Raw genomic sequence first — 12,367 nt, 5'->3', positions numbered from 1 at the left:
AAGTACAGGAAGTTACATCTGAATATTTTAATGCAGAGAAACAAAGCGAATATGTAAGAAGAGTTGAAAATGTGGTGGACGGAAAGAGAAAGTGCAGATGCCTAATTATTCTAGCATGTTTCTAAATTATTTTAAAATGTCAACAATAGAATCCAACCAAGAGAGAAATAAAATCTTCAAATTGTAGAGAGAAACTAAATGTCTGTCTACAAGTGTTTGCACAACTAAACTTTTACTGAAAAATATAGCCCAAATAAATATATCTTCAGAAAAAAAAAAACAACTGAGAGACTTTACCAGCAACAGATACTCACTAAAACAACTTGAAAAGGAAGTACTTCCAGAATAAGGAAATTATTTCAGAATTAAAGTCAGAAAATTAAAAAGGAAAAAATTGTTTATATAAAACAATAATTTGAATATATCACTTGGATCAAAACAAAACAATATATAAACGGATGAAATTCTTCCAATTTCTCCATGATGTTATTTTTAGCGAGTCACACTGGTCCTCAGCTTTCTCCTTTACCGTTTCGAGCTCTCTGCCACCAGCTGTAGCCTGTTTTTTGCTTTGATTAGGGATATGCTATATGTTCTAGATGAAAGGACCCACAAAAATTTCGTGTCAGGGCCCTTAATTTTCACAGGAATTCATTCTCCATCCTTAAGCACTCATGTATCTTACCAAGACATCGATACTCTCTATTTTTAGATACTATAAATGGGTATTATCAGCAAGATACCATCAACATAGTAAATCATTCAATAGAGTATTTTGTGGGAGATTTAGTAAAGCAAACGAGGTCCTCATGGATTAAATTGTGATACAGTGTTGGAGAATTGATGTAAGCTTGAGGTAAGACTGTGAAGATATAATGTTATCCCTGCCAGGTAAAGGCACACTAATTCTAGAGTTCTCTGCTTGTTAGAATAGAGTAGAGGCTTTGCTGAATTGATACTTACATACCAGAGGCCAGGAGACTGTGTTCATCTGGTCCAATAACGTGATCGCACCTGAAACAGCGGCTAAGATTGCAATCGTGATGGATTAAGCTTACTATTTACACTGTTATTCTCAAAGACATTCTGAACCAGCCGAACCTGAAGAGAAAAATAACGGGCATATAGTACAAATCACCCTGCCTGTTCTTTTAAATCTTAATGGAGACATTGAACACTTTTAGTCAGAGCTGCTTTGGTAGAGGGATGAGGAGAGAAGACAAATTAGAAAGGACTGAGGCATTGCAAAGACCTCATCATTGTGCCCTTACAAGTGCTATTTCTCTGGTTTTCTGTGTTCTATTTCCCACGATTACCAACAACTTTAAGATTATAATTTGTCTTCTAAACAGATGTGAAGAATAGCATCACAATCATTTATGTACCCACTGCTGAGTGTAAGAAGTGAAAGGTTCCAACACATTTGAAGCCCTTGTGTAACCCATCTCAGACTGAATTTGTCCCTATCATCCCCACGTATTTATTTGTACTTAGCGTGCATCACTAAATAACAGATAGTATTGTTTTAAACACTTTATATAAATAATACCAACTGTATCTATATAGTCTTTTGCAGTTTTCTCCTTTTGTTCAATATTATGCTCTAGAAGTTGATTCGTGTTAATATTTGTAGGAGTAACTTATTTCACTGTTGTATAGTATTCATTTATATGACTCCATCACAATTTATACTCCAACATCCTATTAATAAAAATTTAGACTTTCTTTGTAATTATTGTATCCTATAAATTATACTCTTCTGAATATTCTTGTATATACCTTCTTCAATACATATGCAACAGGTTCTTGACAGATCTAGGCAAGCAATTGGTTGTTAGTTTATGCACTTCTTAATTACTACCAGATACTGCTAAATAGCTTTCCAGTGTGTTTGTACGAAATTTTTACTCACCCTAGTAGTATGTAACAGTTCCAATTACTCCACATCTGCACCAACACTTGCCATGATCAGACTTTTTAATTTCTATCAATCCGAAAGCTGTAAAATTGTGTATGTAATAGTGATTGAAATTTGTATTTCCTGAGTACTAATGAGGTGAGGCATTTTTAAATGTATTTCATTTTCTGCAAATATCTTTTGCCAAAATTTCTTATTTTGAGAAGATTTCTCTAATTCTCTGGGTTCTGATTTCCACGGTCGTCAATGACTTACTGATTATAATGTTCTTCCAATGTAGTATGACTGTAGGAAAAAATATGACAATCATAGAAATGTCAGCATCCTCATCCATATGATAGTTATATTTTTTAAATTAATAAATTAACATTCTGTTGTCTATCACATGGTCATATTTAAACAACATGAGTTGTTTCTTGCTTGATCACCCCAACCATGATGGGAGCAAGTTTGGGGACCAGCTAAGTACAAGGCTGGGTCATGGGACGTGGCAGCTTATTTGTACCTTTACTTTTGAAGTCCTGTGTGTGCTCGCTTCGGCAGCACATATACTAAAATTGAAGTCCTGTGTGTATTGCCTTAGATTAATGATTTTCAAACATAATTAGCAAACTAGTACTCGTAAACCTTATATAGAAAGCGGAACAGAGTGGAAGCACTCTAATTGAAGCCTCACAGAAGGCTCACAGACTCTGGCTGACCTGCTCGGCCATCAAAAACTGGGCAAGGTAAATCTGGGGTTGGAGGAAGAAGAATATACATTAGAAATAAAATAAGGACATAACCATAGATGAAGTGTACATTAAAAGTTTTATGGTACTATATATAAATCAATGGCAATGCATTGGAAAACTTCTCTGAAAGAGATGATTTTTTTGAAAAAAAGAAAATTACCAAAATGATGCAAGAAGAGACAAAGACCAATAAACAGAGGCATTAATGGAAGCAGTGTAACTAAACAATGAATGTTCAAAATACAGAGTAGTATAGTGTGAATAGCATATAGGGTATTTGGAGAATTATGAGGTCTTGGAAGGTAAGGTGGGAATGATCTTTTAGGCCAAATTAAAAGGTTACTATCTTGCTGATAGTGGGAAACCACTGAAGACTCTAACAGGAAAATAGCAACCAAATTTATGTTTAAATAAAAGAAATTTGACAGAAATTGAACAGAGGAGAAACTGAAGCTGCAAGGACTCGTCAGGAAGCATTTGGAAGAGTACAGGCAAGAGATGAAGAAGGCATTACAAGGGGAGAAGAACCAATAGAAATAAATAACTGATAAAGTGAACGATGTGGAGGCTGGGAGGCAGAGAACAAAAGAGGAACACTTGACGACCATGCCAAGATTGCTATTTGAACAACTTGGTAGATGGAAATTCTAAAATTAAAATGGAAAACAAAACGTTAGAGGCATATTCATTCATTCATCAAGCATTTATTGAGTATCTGCCAAAACTGTGCTATTTTCTGGCCCACAAAAAGATTAAACCATCATGCCTACATTTAAGGAACTCATAGATGTTATACAGTAAGTCATACAGGGAAATATCGTACAGTTTAATAAGAGCTTTAACAGGAGTATAAAGCAAGTATTTGTACTAATAACAAGGAAGATGTTAACTTGATGTTGAGAAGGAAGGTGAAATTTCAAAAGCAACAAACTGGTTTCGATATATTGAGTTTAGGTAACCTATGTTCCTTTCAAGTAGATCTGACTAGAGGAAAGCTGGATATATAAGGTCAGAAGCTATCTGTGCTAAAGATAAAAATTTGAGAGTTTTCAGAAGCTACAAAGTAGCTAAAGTTATGGGAACAGATGAGATCATTCAGGGAAAATTTCTAAGGTAAGTGAAGAAGACGGTATAGAAATAGACTAGAGAGAGATTGGTAGCTATTATGACAACATGTCAAGTACGGGCTGTGAGAAATTGATGGTTCCTTGTATATTTCTTGTCCTAGCTTTATTTTTACTGCATGAAAGATATTTTTGGTGTCCTAAACAATGTTTTACTTAGTTTCATTTTGTAAGAAGAAGGAGGTAGGGTCAGAGCTTTAAAGCTTCAGATTTTTGAGAGGGTCAAAGGGCAGATCATGATGATCAACCATTCTTTGAGAGAGAAACCAAGCGATAAGAAACTATTGCCAGATTGGCTGTGACAATGAAGGATGAGAAAGATTTTTTTTTAACACGTATTGTTTCCTCGTGCATTGCCTTGGTCAGATCCAGAGCAACTCTCTCGAAGCTTTAAATGGAGGAATGCAATGGTTGTGGTCAAAAGGAGAAATGTTAGTTCTGCCCTCATTTTGGGAAGTGCATTCCTATGGGAGACAAAAGTAGATGCAGCAAAAATAGCAGCCATACTAGAAGCAACAAAAGAGTATTTGATCATTCTTAACAGGGACTTAATAAATCAATCAATATTTGTGGATTAATATAAATGTGAATGTCTAGTAGGGGGAAACTATTTAAGTCAAGGTAATAACTTAGTCCAGGAGACTTGGACCATCCAAATCTAAAATAATTTTTTAATTCTAAAATAAGGAAAAATGTATAATGTGATAAAAAACGTTTAGTGTAACTTATATAATACACTATAGTACTATACATGATATTATATATAAAAATAGTATAATAGTATATGTACTCTATATATAAATCTTTAAGACATTGAAGTTTCTCATAATTAATATGAATAGTGTTTAAGTCTATTTCATGGGTCTTGGAACTTAATTTTATAATTTGGGGATAATATAGGTGATTATAGCTTTTGAATCTTTGAATATCATTGCTTAAATGTATTACTTTTAGTGATGAATCTTTCTTCGGAAGAGATATATGGACTTATTAACTGGTGATATTCCTTTCAATCACAGAGTTTAATAAAACCAGAATTATAAAATGAGCAATGTAATATTTTTAAATGATATTTATTACTAATTGCATTGCATCAGTCTATTCCTTTTTATAAACTTAGTCATAGAATTTGTATAATGTTCTCTCTGGGGAAAGTAAGAAAGATAACAAAAACGTTTCAAAAGTATTAATTTTTAATTTCTATTGAGTAAGTCAAATCTATTTCCATTATAAAGGAGGAATAGCAAACAGTATTGTATTTCTTCTAGTACAAAGACTTAAGATAAAGTTGTATATGAATAATTTGTGCCTTATTGCATTTGTAGCTTTATTTGTATGTTAGTATGTCAGTTTCTGAGATTAGATCACAGAAGACCCTTATACGAGGCTAAGAGGATCATAACTCATACTGTAGACAGAGGAGTTCCATTTCTATTCAAAATAAATAACATTTATGTGGCTCAGTAGCCTCATATTCAGAGTAAAGATATTAATCTCTTCCGTGTTTTCTTTATCATAAAGATATAATAAAACATCCATGGTGTTCTTCTGGATAAAATTTCAGTGAGTTGTTATTAATTGACTGTGGTTCTGATTCATACTATAGAAATATATTTGGTTTAAAAAATTAAATTCATTCATATTTTTAACAAAGGGGCTTTAAAATCAGTACTATGCTTTCAGATGTTCTTTTGACAATTTGAGAGTTTTATTTTTTAATATAATGTAATTTAAGGATTTAAAAGATCCTCCTTCTGGGTTAATTTATTGGATTTTCCCATGACTCAGAACTGATTTTAAATTTTGTTAACCGTATAAAAGTTAATAGAATTAGTTAAATTAGCCAATATGATCTTTTAAGACATTTAAACATTACTGATGTCTCTGTTGCAATCAGAAGCCACTAATTAACTGCTATATGACATATTTTGTAAGCTATTTAGTACATATCTGCATATAAAGATGCTGGAGTTTTTTTCCAGTTATAATTGGAAAAACATGAATTTGGAGTGTGTTCAAATAGCATCGCCTGAAGAGGCTTTGGGAAGCAGCAGGAAACACTCCGCCTAACCCCAATTAGTCTTGTTTTCCACATTCAGGGCAGTTCTGTTTCTCAACATATCCACTAAGCATGATGATAATGAAAATTAATATGGTTAGAAAGCAATTCAATAGCAAATGTTTATTGTTCATAATTGTTGTTCCCTGTCATGATTTTCATAAAACCTGTCAGCTCTGAAAAAACGTTCCAGGAGTGTGTGAGCTGGGAAACAGGCAGGTGTGCCTGAATTATACAACAGACATGCTCTTGCAAAGTAACATGGAAGTCATTTTTTAAGCAAATTGAATTATATTTTTATTGCTTTTGGTGAGTTCACTACTTCTCAGAATAAGTAAACCTGATTATGGATCCAAATAAGTCATATATGAACCCTTAAATAAAGACTATCCTCTTCCAGAGATTTTTCTTGTGGATTTATCAATAATGTGAAAAGCTTAACCACAAGAAAAATGCTAGAACCCCACCTCTGTAGTCTTTCCTCATTCCATTTTAATTATAAGAATATTTTTATGTCCTTTTTGTTTTTCAAAACTACCACCAATGATAATTTTATCTATATTTGTATTTGCCTAAGAATGTATTTGCCTACAATGTGAAAAACTGATCATGCCACGGGGGATGCAAAGATGAATTGAACACAGATCTTTCCACTAGAGAAAGCAGAGTGTGGAAGGGTAGATGGGATGGGTTCTGTTAAACTCTCTCTTTCATCTAGTCTCCCTTTAGGCTCAATGCTCCTTGGTGACAGCAAATGTCAGGGAAAAATGGTCAAGGAAACAGGGTGGCATATCTTCCTGGGGCCCATGAAAAAATCTCCCACATCAGAAGAACAAATTCCACCAACTTCTAGCTTGCAGTTTTCTTCCATGAAGCTAGAATGCAAACTCCGTGAGGATGAGGTCTTTATCTATTTTGCTTACCACTGAATTCCTTGACCAGTACCTGGCATGTAATAGTCACTCAATAAATATTTGTTGAATGAATGAACACATCAGTGACTCTAAGTAGTCCAGGTAAAAGTAATATGAAGAAACAGTGTCTAAAACCATATCACAGTAGAATCAACAGATATGCAACATTCAAATAGTTGCCAAGTTTATACTAAAGATTCTATTTCTTTAAAACCGAAGTCCATCTCTTTGTCATCTTAACCATTTTCCTCTTCCATATCTGTATCCAAATTTCTCATACAAACTTCCTCCAGTGTACAGCTAGCTACATTGCATTTTAACTTGATTGGCATGTGGTTTTTCCCCTAATAATATGTTAAAAAGTGGTGAATGTGGGGCTGGCCCCGTGGCCGAGTGGTTATGTTCGCGCGCTCCGCTGCAGGCGGCCCAGTGTTTCGTTGGTTCGAATCCTGGGCGCAGACATGACACTGCTCATCAAACCACGCTGAGGCAGCGTCCCACATGCCACAACTAGAAGGACCCACAACAAAGAATATACAACTATGTACCGGGGGGCTTTGGGGAGAAAAAGGAAAAAATAAAATCTTTAAAAAAATAAATAAAAAAAAAATAAAAAGTGGTGAATGTGCAGTTCAATATCTGCTAAACATTCTGCTCCATCTGGTGAAACTCCAACTGTGTTATGGGCTTTTCTGGCCATCAGAAATCAAACATCTCCTTAACTCATATTTCCCCCAGTGTCTTCTTAGAATTACCTTATTTAGAATATTCTACTTCTACTAATTAGAGTTGATCTCCTCCCTCATCCAAAATAACAGATTTACTCTTTTATCAATCTACCCAACATTTATAACAACATCTGTAAAGTAAGGTAGAAAACAACGCAAACAATGCAAGCGTTAAAAGAGCTCTAGATACAATATGATAGGGAGTTCAAATCTGAGGGAATATTCAAGGTGAGCCTTGAGTTAAGGGAAGATTTGTGTACCTAGGATTATGAGAAGGGCTTTCCAGACAAACAGAACAGTGTGAACACAAGTAGAACCACAGAAGAAAGTGTGGTTCAACATTACCTGTAGATGTGTGTGTGTGTGAAAGCACCAAAACACAAGATCGTGGAGGACCTGGTTTGCTCCATAAACAGATGAGTTATTCAGTGTTACTGAAGGTATTTGACCCAAGATCTTAGATGACTACAACTGAGTTAAGTTGCCGTAACAGAAATGACAGCAAATAGACACCATAGGAAGGGAGGCCCATTAGAAAGAAGCTGCTGCCAACAGCTGAGTCAAAATGCAATGCGATCTTAAATAAGGGTAGTGGTAGCAGAAGGAAAGTTACAAGGTTTGATCTAAGAAAGAGGTGACAAGAACCAGCAAGTAGTCTGAGAAGAGATGGGTGGATAATGATGCTGACTTTCTAAGCCTGGGAGAGTAAGTGCTCTGAGTAAGAAAATGAAGGAGGAGCAGATTTAGAAAAGACACAAATGAACTAGACGAGCCTGGACAGAGCCTTGGAAACTGTGTGCATTATGGAATGGTTGACAGAACAGTCTGAAAAGGAGCTCTCAGGCAGGTAAAGAGACAAAGTGTAGTACTGCGTCATGAGAGACAAAGAAGGAGAAAGTTTTAATAAAAATAAGTGTCAAATATTCTAGAGATTTCTAGGCATACAAGCACTGATGAAGGATATGCTAACTAGGCTTAAAAACCTTTGAAAAAACCATCCAGTAAAATATAGAGCCAGGAAGGTAAGTTTCAAGGAGTAAAAAATTGTGTGCAGATGGCCAAGGAATGGTAAAATATGTGATAGCATTTAACTTAAACCAAGCAGTTTGCTAATAGTTTTGTAGAGAGCTATGTCAACCTCACCCTCTCCCCTCTTCATATCTGACAGCGTTTGTGGGCAAACAGCCTCGGGGTGTGTGTGTGTGTGTGTGTGTGTGTGTGTGTAGTGAGAGAAAGAGAGATAAAAAAGAGTGTTTGAAAATTAACTACACCCCAACAGACAGTAGGGCAGAGAAGGCAGGAGTGCTTACCACGGACTACATATGGACCCCTCAGGAAAGAGATTTGGCCTGGAGTCATTTTATGTTCTGCCCAGGTGGTTTTTCTAGTCAGGTGGCCAAGATGGCCTTAACATTCCCCTCAGCTTGACTGAAGTTTGGACAGACTTCTTTCTGACGCTAGGCCCCTGACCTCACTTTTCTCAAAGCATTGACTTTAGAAAGCTTTCCATTGTAAATTCTTCCTTTGCCCTCTTTGAGATATAAATCTTTTAAAAAGCTTCTTGCCTATTTTACAACCCAGGACTGTCTTTCTCCAGGACCTGGAGCCATCTCTTTGAAACGTACCCATCTGGAAACACAGTGCCCTGTCTTCCAGTCTCTGTGGGAGGGCAGGACCCTAACTTCAGTGGGTGTCCTGCTTTAGGTTGTAAACTACCTCCTGTCATGGAGATATGAGAAAGCTTATGTTTTTGGCAGGTAAGGCCAATTAGCAAACACAGGTAGCCTCTGATCCCCCCACCTCAGCTCTTAAAAACTCTGCTGCCCTTTGTTTCAGGGGAGCTGAGAAAGACTGAGATCTGGCCTCTCTCCCCTTTGACAACAGCCTTGAATAAGTCTTCCTTGCCTGCTTAACTTTGTCCAGTGCAACTTTTGCTTTGACACAGACAAGTAGTGGTCAACAGCAAGAGTCTGTGTATAACATGAAAAATCAGAGTGGAACCAAGTTAGAGATGACAAGCCCGAGGCAGTCTATAGCACAAATCCTAGGAATTGCAGTTGTCAGAGGGTTTCTAAATAGTGCACAAATTCTCATGAGTCATAGCATTTCCAGATTTAACAACTGAAAATACAGGCTGCTCAGTTAAATTTGAATTTCAAATATACAATGAATAATTTTCAGTATATCTCATGCAGTATTTGGGACATACTTATACTCAAAAATTATTTGTTGTTTATCTGAAATGGAAATTTCCCTGAGCATCCTGTATCTTATCTGATATTCCTACCATGAGAGAAACAGTCAGTTTTAAACACCCACTGTTCCTAGAGAGCAAGAGGACTGCCTGTGATAGTATCCATCGCCAGCTCGAACACTCTCCTCTGCTTTTCCACCTCCCCTTGCCTTCTCCCCTTTCAAAGCTGGAAGCGGCAGAAACAGCAGCCAGCCTGAAGGGCAGGTGGTAGAAGAGAAAAAGAGAAGCCAGCTTCTTCTAGCCCCTCAAGACACATAAGAGGTGTCAGGAGCCCTATAGGTCCTGGCTGGTGGAGCAGGCAGGGGAAGTCATGGCTCTGTAGGAAGGTAGAAGTGTTGATGCATTTCCAAGAGTGGGGATTAGTCTTTGAATCGTTGGATAACTTAGAGAGAGGGTAGGACTCATAGGGACTGCCATGTTTTCATCCAGAGGAAGAGAAAATTTCCACCCTCGTGAGAAAGACAAACACTAAAGTTGCATTTCCAACATCCCATGTGTTACGCTTGTTCAATGTGCCAAGCCTATAGATCTGAATATAAATATCTGACAATAAAATACTTTTCTAATTCTATGTGCCTCAAGATTTTATGAGATTAATCATTTAAAAGATTAATAATTCTCAAAGGACAACTCTAAAAAATTAATAACCTTGCATATTACAGTAATACTACTTATAAAATATTTTATCTAAGTATTTTGAAAAGCACTAAATATTAATGAATATTAATAAAACTCCTGTATATGACTATTTTCTAATCTTTTTGTGTCACAGATTTTTTTTTTACTGTTTTATTAAGGTGTAATTACATCAAATAAAATTTATTGATTTTTAAGTATATAATTTGATGTACAGCCATTTGTATCACAGAATAGTTTAAGAATCTGATGAAAACTATTATTCACAGATGCAGGGACACAGACTTTTTCATACAATTTCAGAGTGTTTATTCACCCTTAAAGCCCATCCATGAACAATAAATAAAAATTCTTGCTTTGAGTATTTTCCTCTTGACTGGTGGTTAATTAAATGAGACAGTGATTTTACAAATGTGTTATATTATATATCTAAATTTCTTAAAGGTGGGGCTAATATTTAGAAACATCACTGTTACTTTCTTGAATGCTAACTATAAACACTACATTTTTATCTACTTGCTTAGCAACATAATGCTATTAATATGACTTTTTTTTAGATGCAGGTTTATTTTTTCCGTCTTTCAACGGGAATTCCTATTTAGAGCTGCCTTTTTTTAAAACCCTGGATGAATTGAAATCTGTCCTGGAGAAGGAACATAACCGAATCGTTACCATCTACTTGACTATAAAAACAAACACTTTGAATGGAACTATCCTCTACAGTGAGTATTAAATGTCTGACCTCCTCTATGTCATGTTTTTTTCTCAAATGTTAACCTACTGAATCAATGAATTATTCATTTAAATATCGTGGGAAAACTTTTCTAACTGAGTGCATGAGACATTACCAAATGGAAATCTTAGTTCTTTCCAGTTTCCCTTAGAAGTTTCTATAATTTCTGAGTCATTCACTGGAACATGACTTACAAACAGCTCTGCACCAGCACGGAAGGATCCAGCCAACTATGGATTTGATAGCATCTGGCTACAGCAGGAAAACATCATTGCTGCCCATGTTTCAGAGCATATTTTTACAATATAAATCACTAAATATGAATAGCATTCAATACTTGCTGACTTGGAAAAAAGAATTCCAAAGCTAGGATTGATTCATTTGACAACTGGGAAAATTCCTATCATGCTTTTAGCATTATCTTAAAGTTAGCTGGTTTGAAAAAGAGCAATATTAGCAGTTTAGGGAAATACCTCTACGTGCCACGCTCTGCATCACGCAATACCTGCACAAAGATCTCTACAGAGGAATTCACAGGCCTCTTTCTTCCTTGGCTGAACATCACTACCGTATATTACTTCTTATATTCCAAATGCGACAATTGGTTTATCTCTTTTGAAATGAGTACACAGTAGTTTCAACTGTTCCCTCTACTGGAGGTGTAACGTCTTCAGTATTTGAATGGTTACCCACAGTAGGGCAACTCACTATTTCCCAAATGATTTTCTCCTCTAGTTTGAAATATTTTGCAAAATTGATTCATCATTCTATATTTTCTAAACAAAATTTAAACCGTCATGCTATGTGACTATGAGTAAAATGCCTAAAAGAAGCATTTTTGGAAAACTGGGCACAGTTAAAAATTTTGGAAATTAGGTGAAAACAGAGAATTTATGTTATATTTTTAAAAGAAACTAACTTGTCAGAACTAGGCCAGCATTATTCATTTTCCAGCAGCGTAAGCACCCATATTTAAATGATGGCTTTAGAATGTCTGATTTATTTCTATGAAAACAGAGAGAGAGAGAAGAAAACAAAAAAAGGAAAATTTGTATTTATATATGAAACTTAAGTGGTGGTCCATGAAATTTGGAGGTAATAGAGCATTGCAGGGGACACAAAACAAAGCAAAACTCAGAACAAAGACACAAACAACAATTTAAAGCCACAAAGCAAAGTGTCTTAGCAATTTTTTAAGTTATACAGAATTGGAAGGTGTTTCCTTGTGGAAAGTGTGTTTTTACCAACTAAAAACAGCTTGTAGCCA

At 35.6% G+C, this 12,367-nt stretch overlaps 1 protein-coding gene across 1 annotated transcript in view; it reads left to right on the top strand.

Moving 5' to 3' along the window:
• LOC103546271 (protein eyes shut homolog) overlaps positions 1-12,367 on the top strand; it is a 1,017,652-nt gene that overhangs the window by 742,961 nt on the left and 262,324 nt on the right. The window contains exon 21 of the mRNA XM_070583910.1: positions 10,925-11,089. Within this exon, the coding sequence (XP_070440011.1) occupies positions 10,925-11,089 (165 nt within the window). The remainder of the gene's footprint in view (positions 1-10,924; positions 11,090-12,367) is intronic.

The sequence above is a fragment of the Equus przewalskii genome, chromosome 19 (genome assembly GCF_037783145.1).
Source record: "Equus przewalskii isolate Varuska chromosome 19, EquPr2, whole genome shotgun sequence".
NCBI classification, from domain to species: Eukaryota; Metazoa; Chordata; class Mammalia; order Perissodactyla; family Equidae; genus Equus; species Equus przewalskii.
Note: the sequence above shows the minus strand (reverse complement) of the source record. Positions and strands in the feature narration are given on the sequence as shown.